Consider the following 15,982-nt stretch of genomic DNA (forward strand, 5'->3'; position numbering starts at 1 on the left):
ATTAATTGCTCTTCTGTAAAGGGCGCGGAAGCCGCGCCTTCCGCCGTAACCTTAACCTCCGATTCCTTACCCTTACTACCCTTATCCTCGCTTTCTTTACCGAGGGCCTCGTTAGTCGCTATATAATCGCCTATAGCTACCTCTAAGCCGATTAATTCGTCTATAATATCGAAGTGCTCTAGCAATTTATTACAGAAGGGAGTATACCTTAGATTCTCGTCGAAATAGGCGTCTTCTACGTCCGACTCGGCGGTTAGAGGCATACTATTCTAGCTACTTATATGCTTTAGGTAAGTAATCTATATACTCTAGTCCTTCTTAATTGACGACTACTTATTCTTTAGGTAGTCCGTAGTGCGCTCGGTACTATATTTCTTATTTATTAACGTAGCTAGGTCTCGGAGATTACCTAACTAGAAGTTATTAGTATCGGTGCTACGGCTAATCTTCTTAAACTCGTTTAACTAGTCGAGGAAGTACTCGGTCTACTCTTAAGTCTACTATTGTAGCGCTTTACGCTGCCTATCTTTATTAATAGGTGTTGTAGTCGCCGCACGCTTCCGAGTCGCCTTTGCCTTTAATAAAGAAGGTATCTTTAATAAAGCCTAAGAGGGCTAAGAATCCGTCGATTAAGAGACTATATTTGCTAGTATTCGAATAGCTTTAAACTAAGAGACTAGCTGCTCGACTAACCGTATATTTATATAGTAACTATACTACAAACTACACTCGCCGAAGCACTCGTCCTCCCTGCCCTTTGCCTGTCGATTTACTACCTACTACGCTGTTATCGATATTATTATAATAAATACTACTAGAAGCTATATAGCCTACTATAAAGAGGTAGAGTGTAGCTGCTGAGCCGGAGGCTTATTATGTGGGTCTTAACACCTGGCACTGTCTCATAGATAACCGATTATAAGTCGCCATAATCTGAGCCGCTTATGAGGTTATTATAATCTCTCGGTTTACGCCATAACCTGTTGCAAGTAGACAGGGCCTCAGGAGATGATGCCTTTCTGGCGCTGGCAGAGACGTGGCCGCTGTGGGCCTTCAGCAGTGCGTGCGTCGTTGCGTTTCATGCTGTCCGTGTGTCGTTGGCCACGCAAGCGATTGCCACCGAAGCGAAGATGAACGGAGCGACGCAGCAGCAGCGTCAGCAAAACGTCGAATGATTGAAGGGCGACAGACCCACCTCTCGCCGGCGTCTGCTGTGTGCCTGTGAGATCGCCCGACCATCTCTCCTGTTAGGCTGTTCCTGGCAGACTGCTCCATTTTTTCCGCTGGCGACTCGACGCTATCAAGAAGAGCCTCGCACCGATGTGGACCTCCGTTGACGTTGATGTCGCGCGATGTGATTGGTCTCCCCGGGGAAATGAACGAGATGAAACGCTCAGTCAAGTCAGCCTCCTCGCCCATCACCCGGCGCGGTTTCGCGTGCAAGCCAAACGCCTTTTGCAGAACAAGTGTGCATCGGAATGCACGAGGTCGTTGCGATGCGGTGTGATGAAGATGCGCTTCGGTTCGCGGTGTGAAAGCACAGCCTGCCCTGCCTGCCCTACGAGACGAACTCAGACTCGCGCAGACTACTGCATGCTCCATCTCTGAGACTGCCGCCGAACGGTACAGTGTGCCATGAACAACTCCGCACCTTCTGGAGTCGCCTCGGCATCCTGAGCCAAGCGCATGAACACTCAGCATCTTGCGCTTGCCGCCGCTTTCTTCCTTCCTGCGGCAACATCTACGACTGTACAGTGTACCGAAAAGAAGTCTGCTTCGCCAGACAGTAGTGCTCCGAGACATCTTGATGCAAGGCGTTCGCCTCTTGCAGAACAAGTGTGCAACCCATCCGAGACACTTGTGAACACCATCACATGCCTCTCCATGATGACAGCCACGTTGGTCAATTCCAATGCACCTATTATTGCAAATTCAGCTGATCAGCAGAAGTCATCCAAGCGAGCTAGAGGTAACCTGTGATAAGAACACCACTCCAGCCTTTCTTCTTCTTGACCGCCTTGACATTTGACTCGCTACGACTGAAACACCCACGTGTAACCAAAAAGCAACATTATCGCAAACCTGCTTTGAAGTCGAACATGCATGCATGCATAACGAGAGCGAGACTCGGGAACCAGGAACACAAAAATCCGAAAGACATCATCGTGCGCCCAGATCAGTGCAAAGGCCAACTGCTGAGAGAAAAGTGATAAGCCAATATATATTGGTGTGCGCAGCGGGTGCTGAGACACACATGTCCAGCGTCAAATATTTCATCACAGCGCTTTCGAGGTTCCAACACACTCGCTCGAACCATCTCGATTCGTCAAGCACACTCAACAAGAACTTCCGTGCTCGTGCCAGCGCAGCACTTGTTAACAATGAATTCATTCATCTTCCCTGGGGTATCTAGCTGATGTAGTGCCTTCCTCAACCAGCTACGTTCCTGATGCTACAGGTACATCACATTCCCAAAGCGCCTTCGCTGCCGTGCTCCTCCCATGGCCATGCTTTTCGCTCGTGCCGTAAATGCTGTGCGTCGAGTATCGTAACACATCTCCACTTCGTCTTCCTCAAACGCCATTCCCAATGCATCCAAAAAACCACTCATGCCAGGTATTTGTACGAAGCTACAGGTGCGTCTTCCATTCGCTCAAGATACTCACGCTCGATCAAGCTCTCGATGCGTTTCTTGATCATGTTGACGTCCGGCTTGAACTGCGATGACAGCACGTTGAGCGTCTCAGTGAGCAGCTGCGCGTGCGCGAGCATCTTTCGCTGCTTCATGATACGCACCACGGCAGCCTCGATCTGGAAACCACGGGAGTCGTTGTTCTTCTTCTCCGTTTCCTTCCGCTCCTTGTCGCCTTCTACCTTATTACCAGCAGACACCACGCCAACCTTGATCTTGACGCTGGCCGGCTTGTACTCATCATTGAGCTTGAAATTGTCCTTCGCATTGATTTCGCGGGACATGGGCTCTTTGGTGAGGAAGCGAGTCTTGGGCGCTACGGCAAGGGATTGCAGGTTCCGCTTCAACGCGTTGAGCGGCACATTGGTTCGCGCCTGAATCTCTTCCAGCGTGAGCGTTGTGCCTGGTGGAAGCTTGTTGAAGAGGAGAAGGACAAGGGCAGCATAGGTGGAGCAGTTGACCTCGTGCACCCGCTGTGACCGTGGGAATCTAGCCTTGACATCGACGTCGCCCATGCTGGTCTGCCAAGTCAGCTTTCGGCCAGAGTGCTTCTCAGAGTAGAATCTCTCAAATCCTTGGCGAACCCTGTCGAGTTCCGCTGGGTAGATGAGCTGCGCCTTGTTCTCCGGATCATCTTCAGACGAGATCTTGAAGGCTTCGAGTGGCCAAGTCATTGATGTCAGGATGTTGACTGTCAGGTCGACACGTGTGCGATCCACATCGCCGAGACCAGCAACTCGCTTGCGATAGTCCGCAGTGAGCTCCTCGCTAATAGTCATGTCCTTGAACATAGCTTCAAGCTTCAGCGTAAAGCTGTTGCCAAGCTCCATCTTCATGCGAGCGATCATTTGCTTCTCGACTTCGGTACTCTGGCTCTTCTTGAGCAATAGACGCTTGCAGAGATGCTTCTTGTAATAGGTCTCGAAGATGTCCTTGTCCTGAAGGTATCGAAGTAGAATGATCGCCTTCTCAAGTGTTTGGTCTACTTCCTGGTCGGTCCTGTCTTTGATGCCCTTCTTCATGTTGTCATCGATGAAGAGCGAGATGTATTCGGGTGCTCGACTGAAGGCATTGATGTTTTCGCCCATACTACGAGTGAGAGCAGTCGAAATGCTTTGGTCTTCGTTGAAGGAAGTCTTCCAGATTTTATCGAATCGGTCCTTGAGCTCCAGAACCTCTTCCACCCACTTGAGGGCCGCAGCAGTCTGCTGATTGATCTGCTTCGTGTTGCTCTTAGTCTTCTCGCCTTCGCCCTCCTCAGCAGCAGGCGGGGGTGCAGGAGGCGGTTGAGAGGCAGTGTTTGCTCCCTCATTGATCTTGGCGCCCATCTCGGCCACGATCAGTTGCAGAGCCTTCGTAAGCTCCGGCTTTTTGGGATCAACGCGCGCTTCCAGGTCAAATACTAGATGAAGTTCGTCAAACTTGTCATTGTCGACCATATACCGTACTCCGCTTTCCATTTCGATAAGTCCCTTCATCTTATTCCGGATGAGCTCATCCTCCACGACTCTTTGGATCTTTAACGCCGTTGTTTCCAGCAACGTCGATCTGCACCGGTCGCCCTCCTCGTCTATCCGCCGCTTCGCATGCTTACAATATGTGCCAGCATCAGACTCTTTCAGCAGCCGCTCACCTTCTTGTCGATAGAAGCGAGCGCTGCTCTCCAAGAATCGCGGCTCAAAATCGCGAAGATACAGCTTTTCATCCTCAATCTCTTGATCTGAGTCGTACAGTCCTTCCAGCATGTACACGACTGACTTGATTAGATATGGCTGGATAGCCTCGCCATCTCGGTCCATCTGGATTTGGTCGAGTATTAGATTGGTGAGGTGCTCGAGGAGGTCATCGCTATTCGGTCTTGGTGGAGTTCGTAAAATCTGATCGCGAAAAAGCCCCATGGACTTGGTAAAAATGGGAGGCTGACGGTGGTCGGTGCAGTAGACGCGGTCCATGTACATCAAGACATCCGTCAGCATGCCCATGCAGACCTGGTGATCCTGCCACGCTGTCTTCAGCTCGTGGAGAAACCTCTCGCCCGCCGCGAGCCGCTCTGAAATGGTAGCCAGTGAGCGGGCACCGAGATGGTCGGAAAGCTGTAGCGGTGTTGTAAGGTATTGTGTGATATTCGGCCGCACTGTGTCTCCTAGCCACTTCTCTTCAAAGCCCGCGACCTTGTGATAAAGCTCCTGGCCCTTCTTCTTCAACACGATCTTGTATGCCGCGCGATACAGCTCCTCGAATGAGAGCGCAGATGCGTTCTTGGTATGGATTTCGGTGAAGGCCTTCTCCAGTGTCTGCCACGTCACCTCGAAATCGACGTCGGCGCCGTTAAGGCCCTGTGAATCCGCCATGGTCAGTAGGTGCTTAGGCAGGAAGTGCGAGTATTTGTCACAGTTTGGACAAGTTTAAGGTGGGGCGTTTCTGATTGTCGCAAGCCCCATGGCCATGCACAAGCGCGCGGAAAGCACAGTGAAGAGTGAAGTGAATTGATTGTGATGATTGACAGTTTACGTACTCTACGCGGCGGGCGTATCTTGGTACGACCTCTGCCTGCGAGCGAGGCCATATCGCCGTCCTTCTTTCTTTGTCTCTCAGCGTCGCCAAATGTGTCGGTCCTCGGTGTGTAAGGTGGAGGGGCAAGGCTGCCAATGAACAGTGCGCGAGTGTCGAAGGGGGTGTGGCGATGCGTAGGAGAGGAGAGTGCGACGGAGTGGGAATGCACAGGAGGGAACGGAGAGAGGCAAGCGACAATGAAGCGTAGGTGAAGGTAAAGGTGGTCGAGGTATGCGAACGGATCGCCGAGTGTGAAGCTGGAATGGTGGCGCTGCTAGAGAGTTGCAATCCCTGCAAACGCGTTCAAGGGTCCCGCGCTAGCACGGCACGGCAGCACGGGCACGAACATTCATGCAATGCATGCATCTCTTTTGCTTGTCAACTGCGACAACACAACCAAAGTTTGCTAACATCTCAGACATACATCACAAGGAAAACACTCAGACCTGAGGGTGCAGGGCAGACGGTCTCTTGCCAAAACATGTCCAGCTATACGCAGTGGGGACGCGTCTTTGCTGCTCGTTTCTCACTGGAAAGAAGACATTTTACATATCTTCACTATGCGGACACTGATTGCGATTGGTATGCGATTTAAGTCTCGCGATGCGAAGAAAAAAAGATCCGTTATCAATCAATCGAAGGACATGAAAGCTACGGGCGAGCGAACAGGGGACGGAGATGCAACAGGCTGAGTTCTCAGATGAGGCGGCCGGGGACATGCGCAGTCTAAAATGAAAATCTTTGGCGCTGATCTGGAGATGAAGTGGTCGACGATTCCTGAGCAATTGTTTTAGCGAGACATTGAGCGGTCCTGACAACGAACCAATTCACAAACTGGCTACAGTTTTCCTTCTGCCAAGCGATACCTCATCAACACCTCCCCAGCCGACCGAGTAACAAAGCGACGTCAGCCCCTCTGTCAGGGTCGGCTCGGACTGGTACCTTTCGCTTTCGGTCTTCACTACAACCACTTGAGCCTTCTCAAGACCTGCCATCTGAGGATTGATGCAGAGCAAGCGAACATTGGCCCATTAGAGTATGTTGGAGAGGAGGCCTTGGAGAGGATGTATGAGCTTTCATAGAATTTGTTCTCTGGGAGCCGATGTCCTATGGCTGCAGTGATTAGTGGAGCTCATTGCGACTGATTGAAGTCGCATTTTGACGAGACAGGGTATACCGCTGGTCAAAGGGTTCCATAAATGCTGGCGACAATTTGGTATGATAAATATGGTCTATGTAGACATCAACAGCATGATGTGGCCTGATTTGAGACCGTGCGTGATTGTCTCCGACTTGATATCGCATTAAGACGCGACTCTAACACTTCAGTCCGAATTTCGCATAGTTTCAAAACATCCTCGCTTCGTGTTTTGATTCTGGTAATCGCACAAGGCAGAAGCAACAGAAACACCGCCGTTAAACGCCACTCGGAACAATTGAGGCTCTGGTCATCGCATTCTTCGAATTCTTAGTGACCCTCACGTCTTGTAGGCGCCTAGACCATGAGCTCGTCCGGACTATGTCCTGGTATCTACAGGGCATGCTGTTCTGCGTTATGGTCCTTCAAGTAGTGCTGTTCGCCTCTATCGATATTCGGTCGCATCTTTCGAGTACACATACGCCGCTTCCACGATGTCTCCGAAAGGCATGGCAATCATCGGTACCGGGCTGATGACTACTGGTCGTGTTGAAGCTAAATCGATCTTGAGATACCGAGGCCTCGGATCGTCGAATCTTGTATCATGCGACAATAGTCGCCTGGGGTCTGTAAATGGCTGACGTGATGGTGCTGGCCGTGTCTTGAGTTCTTGTTTGATTCCTTGGCAAGGGACCGGCAGGGACACGATCTTCTGCGGCCTTGACTGCTTCTCGACCTTGATCTGTCATCGGGTTGTGAGTCGAAATTGAGAATGTTAGTATCATGAGAAAGACATACAATAGGTCCGACTTCAGCCGTGGGCTGTTTCGAGTCCATAACAGCTGGTGGCTTAGATACTGTCCGCCTATAGAGCGCCGGATGTGTAGCGACAAGAGCCGGAGGCCGCATGGTTGCTGCACGTGATCGATGTTGGTTTTTGGATGCCTTGGAAGATGCTATTGTTGAGATGGGACTCCTATTGTGATATGACTGTGTTTCCTGAATATCGAATGCTGCCTGGTCTGGCTGCAATTGAGAAAAGGCATGCTGTGCAGACTTGGTGAGACAGGTGCGAGTGTGGGGCACAGCGCACTTACTTCGAGCAGTTTCGCTCCAAATTCACCTTCCATCGCAGCCGAAGAGCCCCGATGCCCAGAGCTATGAGGCGAGCTCTCGCAAAGATTCTGATGATGATCGTCGTAGAATTCCAGAGGGCTGTCGGGAGGGCTTGGTAGCCACTGGGTGTGGTACAGCGGTGGCGGTGCTGGTGTAGCAGGCAGCGCCATCTTCCATGCGTCATCTGTTGGCACACCACGATCAAGGCCAGTCTTTGAAGTTTCCACAGACATATCATCCGGTGGGGTGATGATGACAGCAATGAACTCAGCCGGTACGCCAGATAGGAGGCCGCAAAAGACGTGAACAGGTCTGTAGCAGTCTGCACGGCCAGGATTCGTATGAATAAGACCCCAAGCGATGATAAATTTTGTGTGCCTGGCAAGAGTGGACCAGCTTGTATAGTGGTGAAAAGGTTGGGAAGAGGAAGAGGCAGGATCGTGGGGAGTGCGGGACTGATGAGGGACTGAATGCATGTGCGCAGGATTGGCACGTGACTTTTGCACACTCAGGCAGCCAGCCAACCTCGTAGCTCCAGTGCACAGTAGTCCCAGTCGAAGATTTATCGTCTCCATACAAGGCTCTGGGTGTCAGGAATGGTGGAGTAATTTGTATAAGTGCTGAATGTCGAGATGTCGAGGGCTCTGAGCTCAAAGAAGGTCAAAATCGTCCAGCTGGTCCCGGTACTTCATGATGGTCCTCTTGATCTTGGAGGAATCGACCCATGTGACGAAATCTTCCATATTCCTACTTGATATCAGTCCCGATACTTTCACCAAGTAGTCTATCGCGTGAATGCGTACCTGGTCACCAAGAATGCTGGGTCTGTCACGACTTCTGTGCCAACCCTCACGTGTCCCTGCTCGATGAACTTGTTGGCGCCACTGACAGTCTCTGCCATGCGGAGCCGCGTCATGACGACACCAAGTCGTCGCCGACAGAAGGCAGAGACTGTCACCTTGTGCTCGACGTCGCTCAGCTTGCCCTTTCCTCCACCGCCGATGCCTAGCAGGCCCATTGCATGTAATTTTTCGAGCAGGACATCTTCCTGCTTCGCACGAAATGACGATTCTGGTGGTAGAAGCGCGATGCGATGTGCGAGATGTCGCAGTTTGCCAGCGAGGCGGTTGTAGGAGGAGTAGTCGGCTGGGTTGGAGATGGAGTATCGCCTGACCACGGCTGCTTGTCGATGTTGGTCGTCTTTGGGGTAGTTGATGAAGTCAACTTTGCGCAAAAGCTTCTGCTCATGGTGCTTGAGTTTGCGCACCATTTTCGCGGGGCCGTGGTGTGTGGTTGTTGATCTTTGAAATTGTCGCTGCAAATGCTGAAGTCGAGTCCTGGGAATTCAAGATCGAGTAGTCAGCAAGATAAGCTTCCCGATACCGAAAAGCTTGCTGCTTTGGGCGCCGAGCACTGAGTCAAAGTCTGCCTTTTCTCGACAGTCACATTCGCTTGCTCCACTCCTCTCGCACATTTCGTGGCTCTATTAAAAGGCGAAAACATGCCTACAGTCCATCTGCTCGACTATGCGGCAGGCAATATTCGCTCCTTGGTCAACGCCATAGAAAAGCTTGGCTGGGAAGTCGCGTGGGTGAAAGATCCGAAGGATGTTGAGAAGGCTGAGGTATGTCTTGGATGATTGGCCCTTCAGTGACATATGCTGATGGCTGACAGGTCTTCTGTTGATGTAGAAACTCATCTTGCCTGGCGTAGGCCATTTTGGTCATTGTATTACGCAATTCACAAATGCCGGTTATGTAGAGCCTGTGCGATCATACATTCACTCTGGAAAGCCTTTCATGGGCATTTGTGTTGGTCTACAAGCACTATTCGAAGGCTCAGCAGAAAATCCAAAAGTCCCTGGTCTTGGTATCGTCAAAGGCCGACTTGAGCGATTCAGCAGTGACGACAAAAGTGTTCCGCAGATAGGCTGGAATTCTGCCAATACCTCGGACAGCAATCAAAGCATATACGGCCTACGTCCCGATAGCAAGTACTATTACGTGCACTCGTATGCTGTGCCGTATCGGGAAGGCCAGTTTGAAGCAGACGGCTGGACAGTGGCGAAGGCTCGCTACGGAAACGAAGAATTTGTTGGTGCCATTTCTCGAGACAATGTGCTTGCCACCCAGTTCCACCCCGAGAAATCTGGCGCTGCTGGCCTGAGAGTACTGAGAGCTTTCTTGGAGGGCCAAAAATCTGCTCCGCTACCGGCAAGCGTTCACGATCCCCAGGAAGGCCTGACCCGCAGGATCATTGCATGCCTCGATGTCCGTACCAATGACCAAGGCGATCTTGTGGTCACCAAGGGTGATCAATATGATGTGCGCGAAAAGAGTGGCGAGAACGCTGTTCGCAACCTTGGAAAGCCAGTCTCAAAAGCGCAACAGTACTATGAACAAGGCGCCGATGAGGTGACCTTCCTGAACATCACCTCTTTTCGTGACACTCCTCTGAAAGACTTGCCAATGCTCGAAGTCCTTCGCCAAGCTTCAGCGACATGCTTTGTACCATTAACGATCGGAGGTGGCATCAGAGATACGAAAGATCCCGAGACAGGGCGTACAGCACCAGCGCTCGAGGTCGCAACTCTCTACTTCAAATCTGGCGCAGACAAGGTCTCGATTGGATCGGATGCTGTGACCGCTGCGGAAGAATACTATGCATCCGGCAAGAAGCTTTCTGGCAAAACTGCTATCGAAACCATAAGTGAAGCTTACGGAGCTCAAGCAGTTGTGGTCTCCGTTGATCCCAAAAGAGTCTACATTGCGTCGCCAAATGACACTGCACACAATACCGTGGAAACTCCATATGCCGGACCGAACGGCGAGAAGTACTGCTGGTATGCATGCACAATCAAGGGTGGTCGAGAGACTCGCGACCTCGACGCGGTCCAGCTGGTACAGGCCGTGGAGGCCATGGGAGCAGGAGAGATCCTGCTCAACTGTATCGACAAAGACGGCACCAACTCTGGTTTTGACCTCGAACTGATCCGAAGCATCAAAGCCGCCGTGAGGATTCCTGTCATTGCATCGAGTGGTGCAGGCAATGCGGCTCACTTTCAGGAAGTTTTCGAGAAGACGCCAGTTGATGCAGCACTTGGTGCAGGAATGTTCCACCGTAACGAGTGGACTGTGAAGCAAGTCAAAGAAGAGCTGCAAAAGACTGGTCTGGTCATTCGCAGATTTGAGGAAGACATCTGAGCGTAGAAGCTACGATAATAATTGAAGCGCCTTAACTCTCTTACGCAGCATCTGACGCTTCCATCACAGGCATAACAGGCAATACTAATAAGCCTAACAGATCTTTCTCTGTATGCTCCGTCCAACGTATCATCTTCTACTCGGCGAGTATTAATCGATCTGCAACCGCTCGTTTCGCACAATCCACATTTGCAGCGAGCCCACGCATATCCGCAAGGTAAGATCGCATACGAGCACGCGGATGAGTGTATACCCAAGGTTCGCCAGGCTGTCCTTGTCGACCAGGACAATAAAGTTCAGGCTTGGCACGAGATCGAGCAATCACGTCGATGACATTTGCTGCATTCACGACCACACCACTGCGACTACACTTGTGCATCAACGAAGTCCGAAGGTCCGGAGAGAGATCATCAGTGGTTGCATCCACTCCAATATTCGACGCAGGACGATTCGACCTACCATTCTTCGCCGGCTACAAGAAGTGGCCGAAGTAGGCGCTCGCAGCTTCAATGCACTCGTGTATGCCAGCACACCGCTACAAAAGAGGATTAGGAACAGATGATCGATTATCTGCCGCGAATGCAGTGTCAGAATATCGGATCTCGAAGCGCCACGCCGACTATGGTATGCAAGCAGGACTTCATAGAGAAGCGATGCGTAGGAATGAGCCCTTCACCCATTTACAGTGATCCGCCGCTGCCGACTGAGGCTCGATGATTCACGATTTCTTCTCAGTTCATGGTCCGACTGGCATTCGACGAGAAAAGATCCTTGTTGTTGTTGTTGTTGTAAAAGGCGACGCCGCTTCTAACCCCAAGTTAGAAGTAGCTTATATAACTTTTTCGTACAAAAAGACCGCCGCAATTGGGGTTTGCGAGGCATTTGTTGAAGAGGTATGATTGTTTGTTGCTGCTGGGGTGGAATTTTGTGGGATTGTTGGGGTATATGTGTGTTTTGTATAGTTTGTCGAATCATAATATGCGGTGCAGGTGGCCGAGTTGACGCAGAGTCAGGCGAGTGTGTTGACGGCTGTGTTGAATCTTGGGACTGCATTTGGGAGGCCGGCGATTGGGTTGATCAGTGATCGATTTGGAAGGATCCCGGTGGCGACGATGGCGACGCTGTTTAATGTTGTGTTGTGGATTCCTAGGACTTCGTATGGAGTGCTTGTCTTCTTTGCGTTGTTCATTGGCGCGACAATCGGCACATTCTGGGCAGTAAGTCGTAATCCATGAAAGCTAGGTATGCTTCGAGGACTGACAACAGTGTTGCAGACTATCGGCCCTCTCTGTGCCGAAGTAGCAGGACTCGCAGAAGTTTCATCGTTCTTGTCCCTTCAGTGGGTGACTACAGTGCTGCCTTGCACTTTCGCAGAGGTCGTTGCTCTATACCTCAGACGACCAAGCCAAGGTCGATGGGCTTATCTGTATGCACAGCTTTTCGCAGGTGTCGCATACTTGGTCGCATCACTCTTCATGTTTGAGCTGTGGCGAATCAAGCGAAAGGCAGGCCCGAGAGGAGCGCAGATTTTCTCAAATGGCAGAAGTAGCCAGATAGCTGGATCGAAGCATGAATGTCTTTTGCTTAGCCGCGTCACTGCGAGTATGAAATTCTCGCAGCAGAAATGTTGGCAAGACCGCTCAACATCAAAGCTCGCATCCTTTTGCTTCTGGTCTACCTCCGTTCAGGCCTTTGTGCATTAAGGATTACGTTGCGCGGTGGTGAATTGGTCAGATTGCACGTGATAGATTTAAATTAGGGCTAGCTTCCGTCTTTCCGAACAACCAATTATATACTACTCTACCTAATCCTTTGCCTAAAGGCCTAAAGCTAAACCGCTAATTTTTATCGTAGATTCCGCTATTAAAATACGATCTCGCTATACTAACGATAACTAGCAAATCTAATACAAGGAGGTTGTAGCCCTACTAATTGCGAGTCTAACGATCTAAAAATCTCGTATATGCGACGTATGCGCGCTAAGTTATACTAATTCAGCCGAGCCTACTTCTATAGCTATCCGCCTATCTAGAGTTAGGCGAGACTAGCAATTTATGTTTCCTAATAATAATTCTCGAATTTGTAAAGCAATAGTATTATTAAAATAGCGGATATCCTTAATTACTAAATTATCTAGGAACCGTCTCTATAAAGTGCTATACTACGGGTAATAGTTGTTACGGTATTCGAGCTAATATGTATATACTAGTAGGTAGATAGGCGAGCCTGCACCCGCCTAGAACAGTTTGTCGTTAGGCGCTTCGTAAGAATAAGATCTCGAATGGCGCTAATCCTAATTAAGAATAGTCTCAAAGCGGAAGTTATATACATACAACGAATTCTATACAAAGCGCCTAAATAGAGGTAGCTTCTAGTGATAATAATAATAATAATAATAGGAGAGGAAGAAAAAGAGACTAGAATAGACCCTACGTTTCGAGTTACCCTCGTATAGCTATTATAGAAGCTCGCGGCCGCTATCTAGTAGTTAAGAAGCCCGCCTATAAGCTATAGACCGACCCTCGATTTTCTTAAATCTTGCGCTATATCTTTTATATAAGGCAAAGCAAAACAAGTAAGCCCTGCCGATATACGAAGGCTGCTACGTAGTTCTAGACTACACTGTCTCGCATATAACAAATAGGGACCTTTAGAAGCTACTAAATTATAGGGGTCTTTCGAGGTCGGCGAATAAGGTAGATACGAGGGTTACTACCGCATCCTTCGAAGGCTAGTTTTCTACCCCTGCGAGTTATTAACTCGTAGGCCTAGACCGTGCTTTTAAACGGAGTCGTTTAAAAGCATATAACACGCTATATTTACAACTCGCATAGGTAGTAATCCTACCTTAACTAGAAGTAGAAGGAGGTAGAAGGGGGCTTAAACCCTGTCCGGCTTAGCTTATTAAACTAGCTTCTTAGCAGACTTAGTACTACCGAATAATAAGCTATATACTATAACCGGCGACAGTAAGGTAGAAAGTAGCTATTAGGTCTTCGAGATAGTACGAGAGGGCACTAGCTTATATATATAAAGGTCTAGATGTGTAGCCGTTAGTGTAATTAGCAATAGGGGGCTACTAAATAGAACCTAAATTCGAGGATTGATTGTAGTATGTCGTCCGTAGGATAAGAGGCGTCTACGGAAGTAGTAGAAGTCTTAGTTTGTTAGTATAACTACTATTGTTCTCGATTATAGCTACTATAGACACCCCCTCTTATCCCTCTCGTATTATCGACCTAGGCTCCGGCTCTTTAACTCTAGCATTCGCTATACTAGTCTACCTACTACTATAGGCACCGCCTACACCTGTCCGAGTAGCTCTCTAAGGTAACCCTCTTTATATAGATATGTCTTTAATATAGCTATACCTAGTTAGAAGTCTATTGCCTGCAATTTAGTCGGTTATTAAGCGGCTACATAGTCGCTCTATATCCGTAGCGAGCTTGTTAACTAATTTAAGCGACACTAATAGCGACAGCGACAGCAGTATAGCGACTAAACAGACGCTAAATTCAACTCTACTAAGACTAGTTATTACGAGAGGTATAGACACCTCTTTAACGGCTTATACTTAGCGGCAATAACAGGTTATAGTTTAATAACCTGCACTGGATTCAGTCGACTCTTAGCCTTCTACTACTAAAGGGGTAGAAGAAGGTAGTATAGAAGACGACTACAATCGAGTTAATAGCGATAGCAAGATCTCTAACGACTTTGCCTTACTAATTATTAGGCACTTCGAGGCCAATTCTAGCTATTATATAGAAGGTCGAATAAGGGACATAGTAAAGCGCTGTTAGAAATAGTGTAACGACAACCGACCTGCTAGACAACGTATAATTAGAGGCATAGACGGCCTTGTTCGTAGGTGGATTGCAAAGCGTGTTCTCGAGTATAGAGCCCTTCTTACTGCTTCCGGTATAGTTGTAGTTGACGACTCCGAGTTCAAACAGACACTTAATCGCTTTAAGGACACTGTATTATATAACAATAAGAAGCTCCGCGAGAAGCTACTAACTGCTAACGAGCTCCGTACGTACGAGACTCCGGCTTAGCAGATACAAGATAATATACTCCGTATTATATCTTAGCGGCTATAGGATCTATCGATACCGAGTCTAGTTATTCTGTTACCTTTAACTCTATTACTAAATCCGGCTCTTTCTAAGGCATCTAATACTCTAGTTAGAATACTGTATACAGCGCGCCGTCGGTTACATATCGATAGTAAGAAATAGCTAAATAAGGAGAGGTCGTTAAGCCGAGTGTTAGAGCTATTTCGAGAGGCAATTACTGCGTTAGCAAACTAGCTAAGAGCTAACTATTATTCCGAGGCAACAAACAACTACTATTTAATCCGCCGAATAGACGATTTAGATAACCGCTCTAAGAAGCGTATAAAGCTAATATACGCGTCTACGATACGTCAATTCAATAAGCTAAGAGCCCTTCTTATCGGCTATGTTAGACATATTCCTCTCGTTCCTTTACAGTTGTCGCAGGTTACCGACTTTAGCTTAGACGACAACCTCGTTGCTAACGTTATTGCGCCGATAGGAGATAGTAACGAGGGCTACGATAGCGATAGAACTGTTTTATAGGTGTTAGAAGCGTTAGATATTGGATATTAATAGTCGTTAGTGCGTAGATGTTCGTATAATCGAGGTGTTAGACCTAACTAAAGATAACTAAATAAAGCGTACTATATATAGTATTCTAAGTGCCCGTCAGTTCCGGAGTTAGTAAGAAACGTAGTAGAAATACGAATTCTTTAGTATAGTTATTGCTGCCTTCGATACTATTAGTTATAATACTAAGTACTAGGACTGAATTTCGACTAATTCTAGAAATTTGTACAACCCCCGCTATTCTCCGCCTTTATCTATTACTAAGATACGTAGGAGCAATTTATATAGATAGATAGATATTTCATTTGCCTATTGTAGTGCCTTTCGGCCTATGTAGGTCTGTTTCTATATATTGTTTTTAGGTAGGAAACTAACTTAGTTGGTAAAAACCTCCCTCCTGTCCTATTTATAAGTGTTGATCTTTCTCGTTTCCTTATTTTCCTTCCTCTAGGATATACTAGTGTTATAGTTATTACCCTCTAACTACCTTGCCTGCTACCTTGCCCTTCTTTCCCCCTCTTCTTCCCTCCTTCTTATCTACTCCTTAGTTTCCCTTACTAGTGCGAATTATTATATAAATCCCTGTTTAATAATCTACTTTACTATCCTCTTTAGGTCTTCTTTACTCTAGATTAGCTTATCGTATTCC

General features: G+C 48.4%; 5 protein-coding genes across 5 annotated transcripts; 1 reads left to right on the forward strand and 4 right to left on the reverse strand.

Annotated features, from left to right (window-relative positions):
- Positions 1–2,607: 2,607 nt before the first annotated feature.
- On the reverse strand, positions 2,608–5,043 carry MYCFIDRAFT_27461 (uncharacterized protein; the record flags this gene model as incomplete). The annotated part of the gene is made up of 1 exon (XM_007929719.1): positions 2,608–5,043. The coding sequence occupies one exon, from the start codon at positions 5,041–5,043 to the stop codon at positions 2,608–2,610; it is 2,436 nt and encodes an 811-aa protein (XP_007927910.1).
- Positions 5,044–6,828: 1,785 nt separating this feature from the next.
- Positions 6,829–7,732, reverse strand: MYCFIDRAFT_76995 (uncharacterized protein; the record flags this gene model as incomplete). Its single annotated transcript, XM_007929891.1, has 3 exons — positions 6,829–7,125; positions 7,182–7,205; positions 7,481–7,732. 3 exons carry the CDS (start codon positions 7,730–7,732, stop codon positions 6,829–6,831), a joined length of 573 nt encoding a protein of 190 aa, XP_007928082.1.
- A 417-nt stretch (positions 7,733–8,149) lies between these two features.
- Positions 8,150–8,769, reverse strand: MYCFIDRAFT_28822 (uncharacterized protein; the record flags this gene model as incomplete). Its single annotated transcript, XM_007929729.1, has 2 exons — positions 8,150–8,249; positions 8,303–8,769. The coding sequence occupies 2 exons, from the start codon at positions 8,767–8,769 to the stop codon at positions 8,150–8,152; spliced, it is 567 nt and encodes a 188-aa protein (XP_007927920.1).
- Positions 8,770–9,000: 231 nt separating this feature from the next.
- On the forward strand, positions 9,001–10,702 carry MYCFIDRAFT_76997 (uncharacterized protein; the record flags this gene model as incomplete). Its single annotated transcript, XM_007929892.1, has 2 exons — positions 9,001–9,123; positions 9,191–10,702. The coding sequence occupies 2 exons, from the start codon at positions 9,001–9,003 to the stop codon at positions 10,700–10,702; spliced, it is 1,635 nt and encodes a 544-aa protein (XP_007928083.1).
- Positions 10,703–11,209: 507 nt separating this feature from the next.
- On the reverse strand, positions 11,210–12,375 carry MYCFIDRAFT_211743 (uncharacterized protein). Its single transcript, XM_007930171.1, has one exon. The coding sequence runs from the start codon at positions 11,753–11,755 to the stop codon at positions 11,510–11,512; it is 246 nt and encodes an 81-aa protein (XP_007928362.1). The 5' UTR covers positions 11,756–12,375; the 3' UTR covers positions 11,210–11,509.
- Positions 12,376–15,982: the final 3,607 nt, after the last annotated feature.

The sequence above is a fragment of the Pseudocercospora fijiensis genome, assembly GCF_000340215.1.
Source record: "Pseudocercospora fijiensis CIRAD86 unplaced genomic scaffold MYCFIscaffold_6, whole genome shotgun sequence".
Taxonomy (NCBI): domain Eukaryota; kingdom Fungi; phylum Ascomycota; class Dothideomycetes; order Mycosphaerellales; family Mycosphaerellaceae; genus Pseudocercospora; species Pseudocercospora fijiensis.

What these genes read in the sequence shown, in the direction of transcription:
- MYCFIDRAFT_211743 (XM_007930171.1), bottom strand. Translation starts at nt 11,755, where the DNA reads ATGCAGTCCCAAGATTCAACACAGCCGTCAACACACTCGCCTGACTCT.